The following is a 22,895-nucleotide window of genomic DNA, read 5'->3' on the forward strand; positions in this document are numbered from 1 at the left end:
TCTAACTGACAAAACACCACCCCCGTGCAGCACTACACTAGAACATTTCAATTGTGGACCCAGTTGAATGTTTCACACCTAAATATGGTAAGAGCAGTTTTGGTACTGAGGTTGTCCATATATTACTGTATGTTCAAGGTGAAAGACTTGTGGTTTATGAAAGTAATTCACATTGACCCAGGTGCTGAAGGAGCACCATTAAAGGGTCATAAAAATGAGGATCAAATGTTAAATCTTGAAAGGTTAAAAACTCTGCTCCAAAGAGCACTCAGTCCTAAGGCATTCTCTCTATCCTGTACTTTATTAAACAGTGGTTTCAACAATCGTATCAAGTCATTTCTTTAGATGGAAATGGCTTAATATTAGAAATCTACGGAATGTTTCAGTGTTCCTCAACTCTCTGTTCTCAGACCATTACTCTTCCCCCATGACGTAGGGGCAGTTTGATGCCATATCAGACTTGCATGTTGCGGTGAGTAGACACCACTCCGGGGGGGGGGGGTCACCATGGCAACAGCACTGCACACCACAGAGCCGGCCTCAAGTCATTTGTGACAGTTTATCTCCTCATTAGTAACTGGATGACATTTCCAGCGTCTTTTCAACGACTTCTGTACTAGGGGGAAATTTCTGGCAGGTTTCAGTTTCTTTCCAGTGTAAAAAAAATCAAGCAAGGCAGACCAGGAGCAATCTGACACCTTATACGATGGGAATGGAAGCCAAGTTCAGACAGCAGTAACTGTGGTTTCTGGTTAACGTAGAGGAGGAAGACGTGGGGGGAAAAAAAGGAGAAATGGGAAGGAAAGGAGGCAAGAGCCATGCATGGGAAACCTGTGCCCAGATACAGAAGCAGACTGGGCAGTGCCAGTGGGCACACCACTATGTTCAAGATCCTTTAATGAATGGATCGGAACATTCACGAATGCTTCAAAGGAATAGACACTATATGTGTTGTAATCAGTTTGATGAAATGACATGGCAGACATGTTCTCAGGTGGTTTTGACACATCTCTGCACTAAAGATACACGGACAAGATTACAATAGTATAACGATGAATAGTAAAGCATGTGTGTGGTGCTTGTACAGAATGTTCAAAATAATCAAGAAAAATTATATTAGTAGCTCTGCATGGTCATTGTACTGTAGGTAGCCTAGTGGTTAGAGTGTTGGGCCAGTAACTGAAAGGTTCCTGGTTCAAATACCTGAGTCAACAAGGTGAAAAAGCTGTCATTTTTTTCCACTTGAGCAAGGCACTTAACCCTAATTTGACCAGGGGTGCAATACTACTATGGCTGACCCTGTAAAACAAGAGCTAAGGTATGGAACATAACATTTATGTATATCTGTCTCCCCCTTTTTCAGATTGAGTTACAGATTGAGTTACATTTTATTGTCAGCCTTGCACACAGTGGTCGTGAACCTTCAACGATGAAGTTGATGGTTGATTATTTGTGGGAACTCCCATAGCGAGCTCTTGTCATTGGTAACAGCTCCTTCTAGTGGTCAACTGTCAAACTGCCAGAGCTAAATCAAGGCTGCAGCAAGAATCTCCCACGAACTGGAGATGAACAACTGAATGAGATTGAATGTTTCCAAATTCAGAAAAAGATAGCAGTCGTCACTTAGCCAGACTGTGTGAAAGGAGAACAACAAATGATGGTCTCATGTTGAATTGAAGATGTCAGGCTATTACGCATCAGGGTCTGAGCCTCTATATTCTACTCCCCCCCCCCCCCCCCCACACCCCCCCCCCACACACACACACACACACTCACTCTGAGAGGCATGCATGTATTTACATCAGACAGTTGGCTACCTTTGTATCAGAAATGGTGTCCAATGTAGAGGACAGGTGCAGGCTTTAAAGGATGCCTATCCACAGCCAGCGTTATCTAAATACAAAACAGAGATCATCTTAGACAGAGTCTTCAAGCATTTCCTGATTGCTGATTGATTTAACACATTTATACAACCTATTTGGGAAATGTAATGTTGATTAGCTATGACAATAAACACTGATTTCATTGTCCCTCCACTCTCTATACCAAGTTCGATATTGTGCCTGATAATGCTTACAGTAGCCTACAAAAAAATACAGTGCATGTATTTTCATTATAGTAAAGGCCTATTCACATGCTTCGTTTATGCAGAATGTAGCATTCTTTTTTTAATATATATGTTGTATGTAACCCTTATTTAACCCGGAAAATGACCCATTGTGACACTTCATCTCTTTTGCAAGGGATACCTGGCCAAGAAAGAAGCTGCGGTCAATACACCATTACAAAATGTAAAACATACAATACAAAACAGCACAACATGTCACCAAGAGCTGATCCGGCCTATAAGCATCAACCACCGAGCAGAGTTTGGAGCCAGACTGACATTGATTGTGTCAGCTCATACTGGTTCTCACCCCCAGACAGATTGTAGCCGAAGTACTGTAGTTGATGCAGCACAGTGTGCTATTCTGTCATGATCATGCATTTGACTCATTCCGTCTGTAATGCAACTATAATTTAAGAGAACTTGTTTTCCTTTCGTTTTGCTCGTAGCTTCGTGCGCAAGCTTCTTTTCTTTAAGTCAATCGATGTGCACCGCTTGAGACTGGGTGGAAAACATTTAGGGGTAAGACAGAAGTGTGTGTTCGATTAGCAAAAGCACGTATTCAGTAACCGTGGATTCTAATTATGCTTCCAGATGAAGTGTTTAAAAATATATGTTTTGATTAAGGTTGCGTTTGTTTCTTGTGTTGCTCCTCGCACTTGGCATCACTTCAGCCTTCAGCGTGAAAGACTGATCCCATTGCTGTAAAAAAGGTTGGCCACTTGCCAAGACCTGGAACAAGTGCGCCTCCCTTCCCTGCTGTTAGGCGTATTCATAGTTAGGGGTTTGGCTGATTTTAAAAAGGCAAGCCTGGCCTGAAGTTGATCAGTCTGCTCAAGAAACTTCTCTGGATGGGAAAGTATTGGAATCGGTTTCAAAGGGGAAAAGGTCCAGGTTTTGTACAAAGAATTGCATTGCGAGAGGACATCAGTTCTGTCAATTAAGACAAACATTGCATCCCGAAGTGTAGTCTTTTCATGATATTTGACTTGTTCTGTGAATACTTTTTATTTGTAAATTCAAACAGTCTTTTTTTCAGTTTATTTAAACTGGAGTGCTGAAAACACTATACATTTGGATGCGGACAATTTTTTTGCTTTATAAATCGGATCATTTAACCCACGGGCATTGTCGGTCAATTCGTTCCACATTTAAGGTTTAACAATCGCGAGACGAATATGTTTCTCAGTTTTTGTCTACTGGTGACATTTGTCCTGGGGCTATCTGGGTGCTTGGGCTCATATGTGCCCTGCGAGCCGTGCGACCAGAAGGCACTCTCTATGTGCCCCCCAGTCCCCGTCGGTTGTCAACTCGTGAAGGAGCCGGGCTGCGGTTGCTGCCTAACCTGCGCCTTATCGGAAGGTCAGGCGTGTGGCGTTTACACCGGAACATGCACCCATGGCTTGCGCTGCTTGCCGCGAAATGGAGAAGAGAAGCCACTTCACGCGCTTCTCCATGGCAGGGGAGTGTGCACAAACGAGAAAGGATACAAACCCCTTCATCCACCCATAGGTAAGACGGCGCAATGAATGCGTGTGCTTAGGGGATCCAAGGGAGCTGTGTAGAATACAACATAATGATTATTGTCGCAGGGTTTAAATTCAGTTCCAGCTATACCGGCCCGGTAAACTGCATCATAGACGTTTTGGTTCGTTTTTAGCAGCACTTTTCATTTGGTGCTTCCATGACCCCGCGCTAAAAACCTCGCAAACGAGCTTGCCCTGATGTTTCAGTTTTGTAAAGTAATACTATTGTAAGCAATTCCATTAGCACACTGACGTTTTGGAATCCAATTTTGAAATAACTGCATAGCATGCATGAGTAGCTCCTATGAGCAAACGGTCCGATTTGTCAGAGATTGCGGCAGGCTTAATTGTGAATCTGGGTCGTTATTAAATTAAACACAGTCGGATTCATCACATGCCACAATAACAGCACATGCAAAGAATACATGTGCTATAGCATACAGATGTAGGATCTTACTTTGATCACCCTGTTGCAGGAGAACTGTCCTGCATTGCAGGAAATGTAAAGCTTGTAGTGTTTTTTGAGGTTTAAAACGACTTCTGAAGTTTGTCATTTCGTATTTGTAATTTCAGAATTGATTTTCCCTTACGAAAAATGTCCATTCATTTGAATCCACGTAATAATTCACATGTCCTGTTGCTGCAGTATTATTTACTTTGGGAAACCCTGAGTTAGAGAGCAGCACAGCCTTGACAGAGTTTGGGAATCCCTGCTCTAATTTGCAGTCGCTGTATGGAGTTTGTTATGAATACAGTATGGTAGACTGACTTAACGCATTCCTCTGCATGCTTATCTACAGGGCTGTGTCCCTCCCTTGTCGCAATGCCTGCCTGGACATCCATTCTTGTGCTCTCTTTCTCACGTGAGAACATATTGTATTTGGTAATACTAATTGCTGCTCTTTTTTTCCTCTGGAAATGAGTTATATCCCTTTTCACTGTGTCAGACACTTGCATTTCTCACAAACACAATTGCCACCCATGAAGAAAATATATATTTTCCAACATATAATATCCAGTTCTTCTTATTGTAGCCTAATTGACTGAAGAGGGATTTGCTCTTGAGGCTACATATCTTTTGAAAGCTGAATTTAGGTTTAGTCCCCGTGGGCGGTGTTGAGAGTCGGATTACTGCTCAAATATTACATCTGATGATGTGTGTGTGTGTGTGTATTTTTTGTGCGCGCCGGTGTGTGTGTGTGTGCGTAGTCTGTGCGCACTTCTAATTCTTAAATGTGTGTGTGCACGGGCAAGAGAAGTTAGGTATAAATGAACCAAACGTCAACATTTAGAGGTCAGAGATAGACACGTGTTATTAGATGATTCAAGATTTAGGCTACATACAAGTTTTGGTGACAAGCTCATTTTGATGAATGCTATTGGTTTATTCTTCGGTTGGCCAGGTGGAAAGACTCAGCCTATTTGGGCTTTGGATACACCCTGCATGTAACTCCCTAGGAGGACATACATCAAACAACATTAGAATGGAATTCAGCCCATTCAAGAGGTCACCATTGTCTGTAGTAATGGCAGCAAGGCTATACATAACATCCAACGAATACTTGCAGCTCTAACTGAAATAAACCCTAGTACTTTTGTATAGCTATAAGTGTCACTCTGATCTAGGAGATTGAATTCCAACACGCACTCTGTGTCAAGCCTGTGGGTGGGTGTGTGTGTGTGTGCAGGCGTTTGTGTGTGTGTGTGTGAACACTGACTTCTCCTTTGGCACTGGGTGGTAACCGGAGTGCGTCCGTTCTCCTGCCCCTGGTTAGGCAGTGTGGGTGCTCCAGCACAGTGATTCAGCAGAATGACTCCGGCTGCTCTTCTCTGAAGGGCTGTCTGTCAAGGGCTACGATTGGAATTAGACACAAGCCTTTGGTTTCCTGCTGGGTAGGGTTTCAACCTGCTCTGACCAGCTGAGCAAGGCAGACAGAAAGAGGGCAGGTCAAGTGTCCAAAGACAGATCCTCAGGGGACCCAATAGCTTCTATCTCTCGGCTGCATTCATGCAATTCTACAGCATCCTAAGCAAGAAAAGTGGACCCACTTTAAACAATCCACATATTACAAAGGCTATATATAGCACATGTAAGGTCTTCATATGTTGTAGTTTGTTTAAAGTGAGACTGCCAGATCAGGATATGTTTCTTGAAGAGATCTAACAAATGTATTGACATGATATGGGTATAACATTGTAATACAACGTTGCCAAACTACACACGACTCTGTTGTCTCCTTCTCATCTCTGCATAAGTCTGGTGTCGCCCTCTTTTGTTGACTGTTGAGTTGTGTTCCAAGGAAATGGTGCTTAGCTCTGATGGCTGGGCATAGGAGGCTGGTTTGTGTTGCTGGCCTCTCAGTGCACTGTGCTAGCCCAGAAGAATAGGATCCTGGAACGCCTGCCAACAGATATGACTCCATGGCAGAAGGCCCCTTGCTCTCTGAGCTTGTGAAAGAGCCTTATGTTTGAACAGATTGCTCTTTGCCAAGAAACAAGAAGATGATTAAAGAGAGCGTACAAATCTAGAAAGCTTGACTTGCACATGAACAAGCACGTTGTGCTTTATAAGCACAGCATCAACACGAATGCAGCTTCTGCCAAAGCCCAAAAGAACAGAAAATGTTGAGTTTGGGGTTTGGGGTTAGGGGTTTGGGGTTTGTGTTTGTGCTCCAAGATTTTTTTGTTGGCTTGGTGGTACATTTACACGTTTTAGTGCAATCACAAGCAAATGCGAAGAAGCCAGTTGTTGGTCACCTGTCCTTATTAAGACAATTTACAATGACTATGGCACAAAACAAATGCTCGTACCCCAATTCCGGACCTCATCTCTGATTCTCCGCTGGGCGCGCAATATCAAGTGTGCCTATAGGATATTTTGTGTAGTCTCAATCAAATGATCCATAGCCTATAGGCTATAAGCTACGAAGAGCATGCTCGGAGAAGCACTTAGCAAAGTTATATGTCGAAGATAGCGGGACGGTGTAAATTAAACTAGGGTGCGTGACACACTGCAGTGGATAGTCCAACCCTGAGCCCCAGCCTGCTCTGCTCTGGCTGATCAAATATGTTTTTGTGTGCTACCTAACCAGTCAAAAGCTTCCTCAGATTATACTTTTTTTTATTAGGCCTACTCTAAAAAATGCACTATCTTGTACACAGACTAGCCTATAGACTATGTTCGGTTCAGTTTGAGAAGGAGAGCACGAAGGTGAGGAGGACCGGAGTGCAACTTTGATAGCTTGCTACTACTATAATAGATTTTATTAACAACAACATGTTTGTTGCCATGGTGTATTTATCAGAGTTATTGACCTCACAATAAACCAGATTCTAGTAATACATATTGTGGTGCTGAAACTCGGAACATCAGCTGTGACACAATCAATCGGAAATGGACAGCTCATGGTACTGAAAGTAGGCACATTAGAGTAGGCATAATTCAGTTCAAAGCTCTTCATTTGAATTAGACTACTAACAATAAGAGGGCTTTGTGTTGGAGCCTATTTCTTCCAATTTTCGAAAATGTTGCTATAGGCTGCTATATCCATAGATTTGTTGGTCAATTCCTCCGACCACCATGCACTCTTTAAATAACCTACGTCCGTGTCAGTGAAGGACTGTCAAGTTAAAACCAAAAATTGAATTAAGGGGGTATGAGAGTGTATGCCATAGTTCTACCTTTATTTAAAGAAAATGTCAAAAAGCAAAGGCCTACCCTTTGTTAGCTTAAGATTCTGAAGAAAATAAAACAGATACTATTATATAACGTTATCTATAACCGCACTTTGGTCCGTGATCCTTTATGCTAGAAACAAGCTGTAAAATCTGTGGGAAAGAGGTGACTCTCATTGTTTTGTTGCTTTGACATTCAGAGGCTGAGCTAAAACCTTTCATGACCGAGGAGACAATAAATATAGTTTGCTTGGGAAGTGATCTAATTCTGTCACTATCAATTGATTAAGCTATTCACTTTCTGTATAATAGAAGATGTTTAAACCCAGACAGCTTTTAAGGAAACACTTGTTATCTCGTTGGGTTAAGCCCCGGGAAGAAGAGTAGCCAGCAGTTGGTAGGCCTACTCTGTCTGGGGTGTAAAGCTAGGCCTACTCTGTCTGGGGTGTAAAGGTAGGATACTCTGTCTGGGGTGTAAAGGTAGGCCTACTCTGTCTGGGGTGTAAAGCTAGGCCTACTCTGTCTGGGGTGTAAAGGTAGGATACTCTGTCTGGGGTGTAAAGGTAGGCCTACTCTGTCTGGGGTGTAACGCTAGGCCTACTCTGTCTGGGGTGTAAAGGTAGGCCTACTCTGTCTGGGGTGTAAAGCTAGGCCTACTCTGTCTGGGGTGTAAAGGTAGGATACTCTGTCTGGGGTGTAAAGGTAGGCCTACTCTGTCTGGGGTGTAACGCAAGGCCTACTCTGTCTGGGGTGTAAAGCTAGGCCTACTCTGTCTGGGGTGTAAGGCTAGGCCTAAGTACCTATGCTCAGATTCCTAATAATGTCTAAGATGTATTTATTAGCAAACGGGGACAGTTTCGTTGCAAACAAGACACACTGATGTCATGGGAGTAATATGATCAGATGGGCCTATCTCTCTGTATATTCTTAGCCTGTCGTTTCTGTAATGTGTGTGGTATTCTGCTAATATGTAAAATTATGTAGAATTGCATGACATTTTGATGAAATGCTATTTTTTCTCGGACCTGCAAATAAGATCATAGATTCATGCATTGCTTTGTTATAAAGGAGATCTTTCCACCCCTACTCTTGTCCAGTGTAAACGGTAGACATGTTCTCTGCTATTTTAATTATTATTTTGGGTATAGGGGAGGGTTACCTGATTTTTTTGGTTCAAGCGTTAAGGGAGGGTTTAGGTCAAATATATTTTGCTCAAGGGAGGGTAATCCATTTTCATTTCAGAGAAGTCCCATTTTCTCCATGTAACCTTTATTATAAATCAAATGTACTCCCTTAGCTTGACAACTTAATCCACGTGTCAAGTGATTTGTGGCTCTGTTGTTTAAAGGCTAGAACTAGGGGGACGATTCAATTATCTTTATCCCTGGTCTTTTACAGATAAAATACAGCCCCAGCCATGTAAAGAACATTTTTTACGGTAGCAGGGTCAACTTCATGTATTTCCACACCAATTCTCCTCATCTGAACTGATCAGACAGACCAGCAGAATGCCAGTATGGGCTAGTTGACATTGCACATCCCTACTGCCTTGTTATATTCCCTAATCGAGAAAACATCCTTTCATTTTTTATTTTACATCAGACAAGCCAGTCTCCTTCAACAGAGTCCACTGACAATACACATTTGTGTTAGGCATCTTGGTTGGTCCTATCTACTATAAATGGTATACTTGAACACTTACTGTAGTGTAGACATTGCACACAAATGGCTCTATCCGTTGTGGACAGTTCAGTTGACTCAGAGATGGACCCGACTGTTTCATTGTTACATTGCTAGGTCATAGGGAGAAGACCATTGCTGACAGGGATTTTACAACTCACTCACCATGAACCCCCTCCTCACAGAACTGGATGTTGTTGAATGCTAAATATAACTAACCTCATCAGATGTGAAACAGTTTATCAATGACATGCCGCCCTCGGCGTACAATATGTAGTCTTCTTTGGTGTAGGTTCTGGTTTTTCTAGAATGCTGTGCCATCGCAAGTGTTAATCATGGGAAACCAATTGCTAAGGTATGGTCTCCAAAAGAACACTGCAAACATGCTCTACGGTCGAGCTGTGGCATTGTTCCCATGCACAGTATTGAAGCTAGAGAACCTGCTTTTGGATTTGGCACGCTTGAATGAGTTCTTCCAATAAAGTTTTATAGCAATCAGTCTAGCATTTGTCACTTACACCTGGAGGGCTAGTGGGTAACAGCTGTGGAGAGAATCAGCTCATGCAGTAGTCTCTCTCTATCAGAAACATGTGACTCCAAAGGTAGTGACATCCACATGCTGGCTTTAAAACCTGCGTGATCTGACCTAAACTGCGTAGGCCCTGTTAACACCAACGCTGCCACCATTTACCGCTCCAACTCCAGGGTCGTGCTCAGTAGAGAACACCAAAAGATTTGCAACAAACAACAAAGATTCTTGTTTCGTACTTTTCTTTTCACTCTGTTTCAATACATTTTCTCCCTACTGGACACGACCCAGGACAGCATAAGGATGTTATTGGGCTCAAAATCAACTAATCACTTCCCACAGAAGAACCTAACTTGTTGAAAGTCACTGTAATGAGCTCAACAAAGAAGCCTGCCTCAAGTTTCTTTGCAGAACGGGAACAATGGAGGTCCTTATCTTTTGTCTGCAACTTTGGTGCCAGTTTCAGCTCCAGAATATGGATCTTGTCATTTTCATCTTCGTCTCTGGCCTTAGTGTCTGAAGTTGAGCTTTGGACAGTGGACAGAGAACGTTCATGGCGAGCCAAAATAGTGGCCTCTGCCCCCAGGGATTATGTCACACCCAGCAATTGTGTGGTGGTGAAGGTTGACCCAGAAAGAGGCAGCGTCTGTCCATGTGGCTTGTCAAAAAAACACAACTCAGATGTGTAATGAGACCTCAGACCAAAATTAGGCTTGCACAGGAGAGCAGCTGCATGTAGCATCGCGATAGTGTGCTTTCAAATGCTGTCGAACATTTATTTTACCTCAAAGGAGAAATGTCTTTGGTGCAGCAGTTGCGAGAGGGGGAGTGGGGTCAGTATACCTATGCCCTACTTGGAAGGGACTTTCATCCCTACGGAACAAGTGCTCCTTTAATTTTCAATCCCTGAATTGTTCCTGCTGCTATTTGCTGCTGCTATTTGCTGCTATTTTAAACTCTTGTTTTTTTGTTGCACTATACATATTTGTTGCACATTGTACCTTAGAAAAAGTTATTTCCTGTAAGTTGCTGATTGAGTTTGAATTCAGTGCCAGAGCAGACTGCAATTGTACGGCCCAGATACAAGGTTCAAAACAGGAACCAACAATACATACTGCACAACAAACATACTGAACAAAGCAGTAGCATGGTCTCCTTGTCCAACCAAAGCTGTCGTTTAGCAGTGCAAAAGGGTGTGTTAATAATGATACCACCTGAATATGATTACACTTTTTACAATGAGGTCCAGCATTTTTATTTAAAGCAGAAAGAAAAGCACCCTGCTAAATTTCCCCTATGAATCCTTTGTTTTGAAGATGTAATGAAGACATCTCTTATTAATGGTGGAATCAAAATCTGCTTTGACTGGTAGTAGCCATCCAAAAGTGTCAATAAAGTGTATGGAAATAATGTAATTCTAGATACGTTGTACATGACTATGATTTGACTATCCACCAGGACTTACAGAGCATTCGGAAAGTATTCAGACCCCTTGACCTTTTCCGCATTTTGATACGTTACAGCCTTATTAAAAAATGGATTAAAATCAATCTTCATACAATACCTGATAATGACAAAGCAAAAATTGGTTTTTAGAAATGTTTGCAAATTTATAAAAAAAGTCTCAGTACTCAGTACTTGGTTGAAGCAGCATTGGCAGTGATTACAGCATCAAGTCTTCTTGGATATGACGCTACAAGTTCGGCACACCTGTATTTGGGGAGTTTCTCCCATTCTTCTCTGCAGATCCTCTCAAGCTCTGTCATGTTGGATGGGGAGCGTCACTGCACAGATATGTTCAGGCCTCTCCAGAGATGTTCGATGGGGTTCAAGTTCGGGCTCTGGCTGGACCATTCCATGACTTTCAGAGACTTGTCCTGAAGCCACTCCTGTGTTGTCTTGACTGTGTGCTTAGGGTCGTTGTCCTGTTGGAAGGTAACTTTCACCCCAGAGTGCTCTGGGGCAGGTTTTCATCAAGGATCTCTCTGTACTTTGATCCGTTCATCTTTTCCTCGATCCTGAATAGACTTCCAGTCCCTGCTGCTGAAAAACATACCCACAGCATGATGCTACCTCCACCATGCTTCACTGTAGGGATGGTGCCAGGATTCCTCCAGACGTGATGCTTGGCATTCAGGCCAAAGAGTTCTATCTTGGTTTCATCAGACCAGAGAATCTTGTCTCGCATGGTCTAAAAGTCCTTTAGGTGCCTTTTGGTAAACTCCAAGCGGGCTGCCGTGTGCCTTTTACTGAGAAGAGGTTTGCGTCTGGCCACTCTACCATAATGTCCTGATTGGTGGAGTGCTGCAGAGATGGTCGTCCTTCTGGAAGGTTCTCACATCTCCACAGGGGAACTCTGGAGCTCTGTCAGAGTGACCTTTGGGTTCTTGGTCACCTCCCTGATCTAGGCTTTTCTCCCCCGATTGCTCAGGTTGGCCGGGTGGCCAGCTCTAGGAAGAGTCTTGGTGGTTCCAAACTTCTTCCATTTAAGAATGATGGAGGCCACTGTGTTCTTGGGGACCTTCAATGCTGCAGACATGTTTTGGTACTGTACCCCGACACAGTCCTGTCTCGGAGTTATACGGACATTTCCTTCGACCTCATGACTTTGTTTTTGCTCTAACATGCACTGTTGGACCTTATATAGACAGATGTGTGCCTTTCCAAATCATGTCCAATCAATTGAATTTATCACAGGTGGACTCCAGTTAAGTTGTAGAAACATCTCAAGGATTATCAATGGAAACAGAATGCACCTGATCTCAATATCAAGTCTCACAGCAAAGGGTCTAAAACCCTGTTTTCGCTTTGTCATTATGGGGTATTATGTGTAGATTGATGAGGATTAACATTTATTTGATCAATTTTAGAATAAGGCTGTAACGTAACAAAATGTGGAAAATGGGAAGGGGTCTGAATACTTTCTGAATGCACTGTATAGTGGCACCATCTCCACATACATTTTAGTTGAGGTTGTTACAGGACTACTGATAACAAATCAACATGTTCTTCTTACACTGTGGGTAAAGGTTAGGGTGTTGGAGGGCAATTCAGTGTTTGAGTTGTGCCCCAATGAGCAAGCATTTTGTAAGGCCAGTCGATGTGGAATTCAATGTGCTCCAATGACTGTACATTTTGTTTAGATCTCTACAGGCTCTTGGTCTGGATCATGTATTCCTACCTGTAATATAATTACTCAAGTGCAAAGTTCCATTTATTTTATTTGTATTTTATTTATCCTTTATTTTACCAGCATCAGAACCATGGTTGGCCAGTATCATGGCTAAAAGATGACAGAGGACTTCCTGCTCCGTTATCACTATGCTATCGCATACCCCCTGACCCCCGGATTAGCAGCACCTTTACTCAACACCTAGGATCTTGTAAAGGTGTAATTTCAGAGGGTGTTCTGTGCTAGTTCATGGACTGTGAGCCAATCAGAATTTGAGCAGCTCATTGTTCTGGTGCATTTTCCACCCCAAGTTGCATGACTGTAAACTCAAAAAGACCAGCCGAGAGAGAGAAAAAGAACGAGTGGCTTATCGTTCACGCTTAGGCTTCCTGGCTGAAAGAAACTTCCCACTGGGCACAGACGTCAATTCAATGTCAATTCAACATCTATTCCACGGTTTTTTCAATGTAATTTAATTGAAATGATTTGGAAACAATGTTGATTCAACCCGTGTGTGCCCAGTGGGTTGGGATATCCATGAACCATAATTGCCCCGCACACATGTACATTTTTAAACAGAGGCGTATCGGTTGCACCTCCTTTGCCTGTTCCATTCCTCTTGTCTTAATGAAAACTTTAGTGAGAACAAGGGGAGAGATACCAATACCTTGTCAGCCTGGGCTTAATGGAGGGGGCTGCATGTGACCGTGCTGTCTTGGCTGGAGGCCAGCGTCCTGGCAGTGTTTCAGTACTTAAACACAGGCCTACTAAGCCTCCTTTACAAGCTGGGGACCCTAAGCATGGAAAAACTGAGTTTTTGCCGCTGCAGTGAAGAGCCCACTTCAGAAAGTACAAATTTGGTGGTTTAGAAACAGAGAGGGCGAGAGAGAAACAGAGAGGGCGAGAGAGAAACAGAGAGGGCGAGAGAGAAACAGAGAGGGCGAGAGAGAAACAGAGAGGGCGAGAGAGAAACAGAGAGGGCGAGAGAGAAACAGAGAGGGCGAGAGAGAAACAGAGAGGGCGAGAGAGAAACAGAGAGGGCGAGAGAGAAACAGAGAGGGCGAGAGAGAAACAGAGAGGGCGAGAGAGAAACAGAGAGGGCGAGAGAGAAACAGAGAGCGGGGGAGAGAGAGACTCCATTGTCTGCAAACAGGCTACACTCTGGGTATTGTTGGCTAAAGATGGGTACATTCTGTCTCCATGTCTTTGAATTGCAGGGACAGCTTGTGAATTGGAAGCACAACAGCACTTCATTTACTCTGGGCAAGGAGTACTAAAATAAACACTACATTTTGTTATAATAATAATATACATTTAAACGGTTGATGGATGTTCATTTTCGCCATCAAATATTAAGCAAACTTCTGCCATCCCATATTTCAGTAGAACATCCAATGTAACGTCCAATATTTCCTCACAAGCTTATACACACAAGTAACACCAAACTCTCATCCCTCACTTGAGCTAATGAGCCTGTTCACAAATCCTACTGCTAATGTAATTGGAGTGCAGTGATGTCAGTGTGCTGACATTTCTCAATCTAATATTTCTCCACCCAAATCATATTAGGCTGAATGTGAATACATGTCACGGATCGTGAGACACAGCAGTCTTTCTGGAAGATACTCAAATGTTTTGGATCTCACATGTAAAGTAGGTCATTGATGTAGTGTGTGTTGCCTTTGTAAAAATGGAAGGGGGATTACATTCTCCGGTTTGTTGTAACCCTGAAAATGGCTTGCAAAATCACAGAATCATTCATGAAGGCTTGAAACACACATGCAGCAGTGTCATCAGTGGTACTTTGAATAGTGATCAAATGAAGGATTCTTCCCCCAGCATCCAGGCATCGAGCACGTAGGAAAGCTCATTTGACATACTTATTTATAGCGTTTTATAGCCCTGGCGGTCTGAGCAGGGAGAGTCGAGGACGTATCCAAACACAGAGACGCCTGCCAAGTCATGAGTTGTGAGATTACTTTCAAAGCGAGGACGGCAGTTCAGAAGCCAGGGTCCCAATTCCGGTAATCACCCTCCTCCCTTCATCCCCCAACTCACCTCCTCCCAGACACCCCTGCTGTGTCTCGACTCTTCAGACATCAATTCTCTGGAATATACCGCTCAGTGGTCACATACCTCTCTTTTTTTCCCCCAAGGTGGCCATGTACAAAGTCCAGACCACTAGTCTATACTTAATTAAGATAACATTAAAACATGGTTATGTTTCATTTCTTTTTTTTATGGTCCCACTCTTCAGCTGTCTGTCGATATATTGCGGTTGTTTCTCCCCAACAATACTATGCACATTCAACCACTACTCCGGTTGGGCCAGCCCTCCTCATTGCCACCGCTGCAATGACCTGTGGGTTTCTTTGCTAGATAAATATATCCCCGGTCATCTACTGGCACTGCGGCCGCCCACCAGTTGGGGCCTGGCAAAGTCCCATAACAGTGCCTTGTGTGCTTACGATAGACTAAGCAAAGACGGGAGAGGAGCACTCATCTCTTTGGCCTCAGAGAGCCTCATGCAGGCTAGGGCTCTTGGCTTATGGGGGCTGAGCCCAGAGGAGGGACTGGAGGAGAGGGGATAAGGGATCAGGACCCCAAATCGCTAGCCTGGTGGGAACTTCAAATGTACCTCTAGGACTGTAGTGCCCCCTGGGGAGTGGGATGGGGTAGGGTAGGGGGAGAGCACTGGTCTTTCTGCCTGGCTTCAGGCTGTTTTACATTATTATGTTATGTTTCTTAGTATGAAGTTATACTTTACATTCAGCCTACGATGTGTCCACCTCTGCCATAGGCTTCAGTTGCCATGGATCCTCAGTTACCATGACATCAACATCTGATCTGTGAGAGATGTGAAAGTCTGCAAGAATTGCCAGAGAAGTATTTTATTGCCAAAATGGCTTATGATCAACCAAATAAGCCATTGTTTCGCCCAAAATGCCACACACTTTGTTGCAGAGATGTCTTAAAGACAAGGTCAAGAATGTAGCCAGCATGATACAGAAGTGACTGAGATAAGCTTTTGTCATTTTTGGTCAGCGTTCAGACATGTTTACTTTCGTTCCTTTGACCTCCATTAGTTGATTATGGCTGTTTGTATGGTGGAGGTGGTGGAGGAGGTACAGTAGTTTATCAGCTGTTGATCCTTGATCCTGACCCCTCCTTTGTAAACGATGCAAAAGCAACATTTCTGGGAACAAACTCTGGGGAAAGCATCTGGGAGTACATATCTTCCTTTGTGCAGAAAAGCTTTTAGGTAATGTGACAAGTATGCACTGTTTTAGTTCATGTTGATGACACACCCATTGATACAAATATTTTTTCCATGTGTAGATCATGAGTCTCGGGAACACGAGGACACCCTGACAACCGAAATAATGGAGGACCAACTGCACCCTGCTAAGGTGCCGCTCCTCCCCAAGCAGGACGTCATCAACAGCAAGAAGATCCAGGCCATGCGCAAGGACAAGGACCGCAAGCGGGCGCAGGCCAAACTGCGCTCCATTGGGCCCATGGACTACTCCCCACTCCCCATTGACAAGCATGAGCCAGAGTTTGTAAGTATAAGAGTGGAGAGAAGGAAAGATGGGGTCTAACGCTAATATTGTGCTAATGCTGATGCTTGCTAGTGTGCATCTTCAACTCTGGTCCTAGGAGAGAGAACTGACTGTTCAAGAATTTGTTCCACCCATGGCGCTAACACTGGAAACTAATGTTAGTTGTATCGTTCCTCCACAGGGTCCTTGCAGGAGGAAGCTGGATGGGATCATCCAGGGAATGAAGGACACATCCCGTGTCATGGCCCTGTCCTTGTACCTCCCCAACTGTGACAGAAAGGGCTTCTTCAAACGCAAACAGGTGAGAACTATCCCTCCGTCGTCGTCCTTATTCAGGTGTAACATAGACCAGTTGTATAATGATGTGCCTCTTCAGATCCACATTGGCTCCAAAATAATATTTGTTCTTACGATGTCTTTCTCTCGCTCATTCTCTCTTTCCCTCCCTTGTGTTGCTGCACATTGATCGCTCACACAGTGCAAACCCTCCCGCGGCAGGAAGCGGGGCATCTGCTGGTGCGTGGACAAGTACGGCGTGCAGCTGCCCGGTACAGACTACAGCGGGGGAGACATCCAATGCAAGGACCTAGAGAGCAGCAGCAACAATGAGTGAATAGGCTGCTCCAACCCCGTCCCGATCACCTGACCCAGGGCCCTGCCTCCTCCTTTCCCTCCTGCCTGTCTGCTCCGCCCTCCAGTCACTTTTTGAGATTTTCAAAACAAAAAAAATATAAACATCAAATGAACGAAAGGACAGGCTTGAAAAAAGGACACCTGAAATCTCTTTTTTTTGTGTGACTGTGTGCTCATCTCTTAGTAGACGGAACCCAGGAGGTTTTAAGCCCTTGTTTGACCCTCGGGCCCCTCCCCCACTAAGAGCTGGGAACCACACTAATGATTCATGAAAATATATACTTGTGTTGATATATTTTTATAGAAGCTGGGGTGTAAGCACCAAACTTTGTATCATGTAAAGCTAACATAAAAGCGATGAAAAAATGAAAATAAGGCATGCTGATTATAAACGGGACTGTTTTGATCATTCACATCTATTGCTATTGAGGTGTCAGAGGAGATAGCTGGACCTTCTATTGGCAGAGGTATTTGTTTTTTTGTTTGGTTGCTTTCCAAAAAAGAAAAAAGAAGCATGTGATAGGGTCTTTCTGAGACAGTTGACTCTATTTGGGTATTTGGTTCTGTCACAGCACTTATGAATAGGGGAACCTGCTTGGTATGTGTAACTTCACTAAGTTTGTGTGGGCGAGCATGTATGTGTGTTTGAGTGTGTGTGTGTGTGTGAGAGAGAGAGAGAGAGAGAGAGAGAGAGGGAGTGAGCCTTTAACACAAGAATGTCATTTTTCTTTCTCTTTTCGTCTTGTCACAACAACAACATAACAAGCATTATTGCTGGTGCTTGAAGTAGTCTTGAGGATGGATTTCTCCCACTATTCTATGAAACCTATGTATCTGGGAAAATGGAGAGTGTTTGACATAATAAGCAGCTCATTACAGACGAACCTATGTAAGTGACTCTTTGACTCTGTAGCTAGCCTGATATGCCAACTGTGCCTATTGTTAACAGACACTGCCATGTAGGGTAACACAGAACTTAATGGAGAACACTGCCCCTACTGGTGAAGGGAATACTGCCTCAAAGTGCCCATTCTCTCATCTGATCAGAGCTGTGCTCAGCAAGACTCCATTGGTCCCAACTACCTGGACTTAAATAATATTGAATGTGGCTGAACAATCATGCAGTCCCCCCCCCAATAACTAACAGCAGTAATGCATTTTATTGCTAAAGTCTGGACAAAAATTGGGAGAACGAGGGGAAAAAAGCATGCTGTAGACTTGCATTCACCAGTGAGGCTAGATGTTTTGGGAGAACGCGGGGGGAAAAGCATGCTGTAGACTTGCGTTCACCAGTGAGGCTAGATGTTTTGGGAGAACGAGGGGGGGAAAGCATGCTGTAGACTTGCGTTCACCAGTGAGGCTAGATGTTTTGGGAGAACGAGGGGGGAAAAGCATGCTGTAGACTTGCATTCACCAGTGAGGCTATAGATGTTTACCCTTTGTGTCTCAGTTGCTCGAGGGTGTAGTCTTGTACGGTTTTGTTTGAGCTGTTTTCTTTGCCTTCAGTGAAGTAACAACCGCCCACTTTTGAGCCATGTTCCTTAACCAAGTGGTCCCCTAACAATGCTACGGTGTAACCTTGGTGTATTACTTTTACCTACAGATTAATGAATGTTATTTTTTTTTCAACAAACAACTACAATGTACTGGTGCTTGGAAAAGGACGTGTGTATTTTAGCCTGTAAACAATTTGAATAGTTCCATGACCATCCTTATTTGAATATGAGACAGTCAAAAAAAAGCTATACCCCATCTATATCCTTCCCTCTTTGCTTGCATGCCGCACCCCAAAATTGTTCCCTCTTTCTCGACAACTTGTTTTTCAGCACAACACAACATTACTTGCATCGGAAATGGTGAGCAGTTTTCCTTCCGCTGAAGGGAGGCATCGTTGAACACTACCTACAGGGTCAGTTGAAAGAGTAGTTTATGTCCGTCTGTGTGCAAGTCGCAGTGCCTTCCTACATGCAAATCCACATTTGAATAGTGATGCAAATGCAACGTGGTAGCTGTCTTAAGTTACAGAGACCCTGCTCATGCTGAGAGGCCCCAGAGTAGTTGTTCTTGATGTAGTCCAGACAAAGGGTAACTCTATAGGATGTGACATAGCCCTTGTAATCGTGTCACAGTCACATTATGAATCTGTTGCTAATCCCTCTCTGTGGGCAAGGTGGACCAGAATACCCCTTCTGTCTCATATTTTCAAACACACTGATAAGCTAGAACATTGCTTTCAAAGTTGACTGCCAATGTATTCGATTGCCAGAAAATATAAGCCAAGTGATATTACAATTCCGAGTTAGCACTAGCAAACTGCTGCTGCTTCTCTCTCCCAGTAGTCAGAGAAGAGATGTACAAGGCATTACTAGCCATCAGATCCTATTCCACAGCGTAAGTGGTCATAGTTACTCTAGCCACGGAGTGGGAGGCAGGGGGAAAGGCCATCAGCAGACAAAAAATGAAAGAGCTTTTACTCCAGCCTCAGTTGAGTCTGTGAACCAACCATTATGTAATATTATCCGTTTGGACATACAGATGTGATGGATAGGATACTCTTGATTTGTATGGCTCATAATGGCAATGAGATGCTGTAACACTAACAATGGGGTCAACACGTTCAGGCCTATAGCTTTATACCCTCATTTACTATGAGACAGAATTAGTGGGGAAAAAGTCACTATACCCTGCTACCCTTCACATCCTTCTTATATGGAGGTGAACTATACAGCCCCTGTGGCAAATCTCAAATCACTAGGTCCTCCTATACCCAATGCAGCTTGGCACCCTTCCCCACCTCCACCCCAGTCCACTTTGAAAGAAAGCAGCTTGCACTTACTGTATAGAAGTTAAAACAACTACAATATTAATACCGACAGACAATGTCCTGTAATAGTGTTGCTTGTGTATAAAAACAAACAAGCTGAACATTTACTGTGATTCAGAATCAGGCCTCTGCAAGGCCTTCTGGGTAATCGTTGACAGGGGCTTTATGTGGCCCATGCCTGGGACCTCCAACGCCAACGTCCAATAAGGAAAAGGAGATCATAACACACAGTACCATACATTAGCAACCACACAACTGTCCCGCTTTGATCGAACTGTTCTCATGGACTCTAGCACACAGAGAGCGAGAGAGAAAGAATGACAGAGTGAGAGAGCGAAAGCAAGAGACAGAGCACCATGGACAGGGGTCATGTTCAGGGCCTAGCCACACACCACCCCATCACGGAGGGGTCACCAATCGCATGACAGTAGATACAGTTAGGAACAGACACAAGGAGACCTGGGAATCTGAGGAACAGGAAAGCAGCTAGCGACTGATGTTTAGATGTTGACTCCCTCTCCAGCTTCAATGTTCACCTTCCATTTTAAGAGCAGTCCATCAGAAGCCTATTGAACTTGGCCATCCATAATGATGCAGTCTAACTGGGCATTTTCAAAATTAAGATTTGCCAAGGCTATCTTGGTTCAAAGAAAATGTGGATAAGGGCATTGAATAATTTGACGTCTAATCAACAAATTGACACAATTCAGCCAAGCTGCAAATTGTGCAAATTCTCAATACATTTTCTCTGTGGTATGGCGTTAGATTGAGGTGTTGGAGAGGTTGAGTTTTAAAGTGTCTTCAGATTCCTAGTCTTCAACCTGGTTATAGACTCATACAGTTCATACTACAATAGTAACTACAGCTTTTTTTTCTGAATGCATAACGTTTTTAGTGATGAAACGAGACAAAATCAATTGGTTATCTTAATAACATGTGGTGTTAACTGGCTTGTGAAAAAAGACCCATTGGTGCCCGGAGGATTGTTACAAGAAATGGTCAGCATTTGGAACTCTTCATGAAACAAATATCAAAAAAGACAAAAAAATCTCAAATTATTAAAGTGAATATCACTGTGTAATATTTATTCAACATGTAATTTATGTACTCTTTTAACCTTTGTCTTTTTTGTTATGATAAAGCATTTATTTAAATAAAGTTATGTATTCATTTAAAGATTTAGTAGTGATGTGGTTTTGTGATGTGCAGTGTGGCCTCAAGACCTCAAAACCTACTTCTAAAAATGGTTTATCTCAAAACAATTTTCATGCTATTCCAAGGCACTAACATATAGTCATATACCAAAAATACAGTACAGCCATACAAGAGGGATATATAGGGAGTATACTGTATGTGGGTTAGTGGAGGTTTGAAAAACCTGACCACAACAACTTAGGTTCTCAGAGTAATCCTAGCTATTCAAATGAGCCCATACAAATAGTTCACTCCTTGTGCCGACGCCCCCAGATTAAGCCGGCTAGAACCAATGAAAATACTTCCATGTTGTTACCAGGAGCAGTGTGAATGTGGCCTAAGGGTGTGGTGATCAGATATGACAGGATGAGGACATGCTGTATGCACAGGCACTGGCTGTGATATCAGCTGCACGATTATGGTCTTGCTTTTGTATACTGCAATGGGGATATCACTTTTGACTGAGGACTGATCACACTTGCCCTGGTCAGGAAAATGACTCAAAGCACAATACCCCATCCCATAACATACATATACCCAATGTTGATGAATATAATCTATATTTAAAGGGGAAATCCACAGTTGAAACAATAAGAAAAAGTGATCCCCGCCAATGTTTTGATAAAAGAGCTACAAGGACTGACCATCCACGACATGAAATAGCTTTAACCATGTTTTGAGGCTTTACAGTATATGTTTACAAATATGTTGTTGACAAACATTGGAATAAAACAAGCTTATATTTTGGATTCTGATGGGATTTGACAGTTATAAGCTCTGCTTGTATCGTTAAGTCCAACAAAGGATGTAGCATCTGAAGACTTCTGCTTTAAGGCCTAGAAATAATACAGCGTTTGTAAAGACTAAATTATTGGTTACCCATAATATAACTGACTGAATAAATCCATCCAGTCGATGCAAATTTAATCAGATGCCATAAACTTAACTGTATACAAACTATTAAAATCCAGTGTAAAGACTTGGGAGACGATTCTAGACCGGAATTAAGCGAGTGTCAACTTTTCACACTTTTCCCTCTGTGTATTCTGACCTTGAACTTAAATAAAGCATGAGAATTGCATGCTATTCACTCGCTATTCTTTCGAGGTGGAGATCAAATAAATGAAGGTGAGTCTACAATTGCGGCGTATTCTGACCTTGATTACATTTTTTAATAATTCCACAAATTTTACGAGTGAGGAAACCCTTGAATATGGTCTAGCGCAGGGTTTCCAGTACTCAGTCTGATTCAGTTGATTCAAGTCATCAAAACTCAGTCTGATTCAGTTCATTCAAATCATCAAAGCTTGATGATGAGTTGGTTATTTGAAGCTCCTGTGTAGTGCTAGGGCAAAAACCAAAACCGAGATTGAGAAACCGTAGTCTAGTGAACCACCCGGTTCCAAGTGGGAAAAGCGTTTGCAATTCTTTTTGTTGTTGTTGTTGATATAACACCATTCTCCATCATTTAAATTGTATAGCCTTTTAGGGAAAGGGGGCACCTAGTCAGATGCACAACTGAATGCATTCAACGGAAATGTGTGTTCCACATTTAACCTAAACCCTCTGAATCAGAGAGCTGCAGGGGCTGCCTTAATCAGTGCATGGGAAGCAGTTGTTGGGGTGTTAATTGCCTTGCTCAAAGAAAGAACAGCAGATTTTTCCACCTTGTCAGTTCAAATATTCAAACCAGCAACCTTTCAATTACTGGCCCAATGCTCTTAATCACTAGGGTACCTGCCACCCTTTTCACTTGCAAGGGCACTCTTGAATGTCTTAATTATAACATACCCCTACTTTCTCAGTTTTCTATTTCTATCATGTTAAATATTAGCCACTACGAGTATCGACCGTCAGTAGCCCTAATAACCACACCGATTCAACTGCCATTTTACTGTTCCCTTCAGTTGATATAGCTTACATTATCATTCCAATTAATTATGTTGCTTAGTTTACCTTACTTCCTCTGTAAAAGCTGTCACGGCTGTGTGA

The 22,895-nt window shown here is 43.0% G+C and overlaps 1 protein-coding gene across 1 annotated transcript; it reads left to right on the forward strand.

Annotated features, from left to right (window-relative positions):
* Window positions 1-2,920: 2,920 nt before the first annotated feature.
* Window positions 2,921-20,885, forward strand: LOC124043759 (insulin-like growth factor-binding protein 5). The gene is made up of 4 exons (XM_046362691.1): window positions 2,921-3,619; window positions 16,029-16,252; window positions 16,434-16,553; window positions 16,731-20,885. The coding sequence occupies exons 1-4, from the start codon at window positions 3,286-3,288 to the stop codon at window positions 16,863-16,865; spliced, it is 813 nt and encodes a 270-aa protein (XP_046218647.1). The 5' UTR covers window positions 2,921-3,285; the 3' UTR covers window positions 16,866-20,885.
* The last annotated feature ends 2,010 nt before the right edge of the window (window positions 20,886-22,895 follow it).

The sequence above is a fragment of the Oncorhynchus gorbuscha genome, linkage group LG01 (genome assembly GCF_021184085.1).
Source record: "Oncorhynchus gorbuscha isolate QuinsamMale2020 ecotype Even-year linkage group LG01, OgorEven_v1.0, whole genome shotgun sequence".
In the NCBI taxonomy this organism is placed as follows: Eukaryota; Metazoa; Chordata; class Actinopteri; order Salmoniformes; family Salmonidae; genus Oncorhynchus; species Oncorhynchus gorbuscha.

Bases quoted from the DNA above. Each gene is read 5' to 3' on its own strand.
- LOC124043759 (XM_046362691.1), top strand. From the start codon at position 3,286: ATGTTTCTCAGTTTTTGTCTACTGGTGACATTTGTCCTGGGGCTATCT. The intron at 16,253-16,433 runs GTAAGTATAAGA...GTTCCTCCACAG, and splicing joins ACAAGCATGAGCCAGAGTTT to GGTCCTTGCAGGAGGAAGCT. The intron at 16,554-16,730 runs GTGAGAACTATC...TCGCTCACACAG, and splicing joins GCTTCTTCAAACGCAAACAG to TGCAAACCCTCCCGCGGCAG.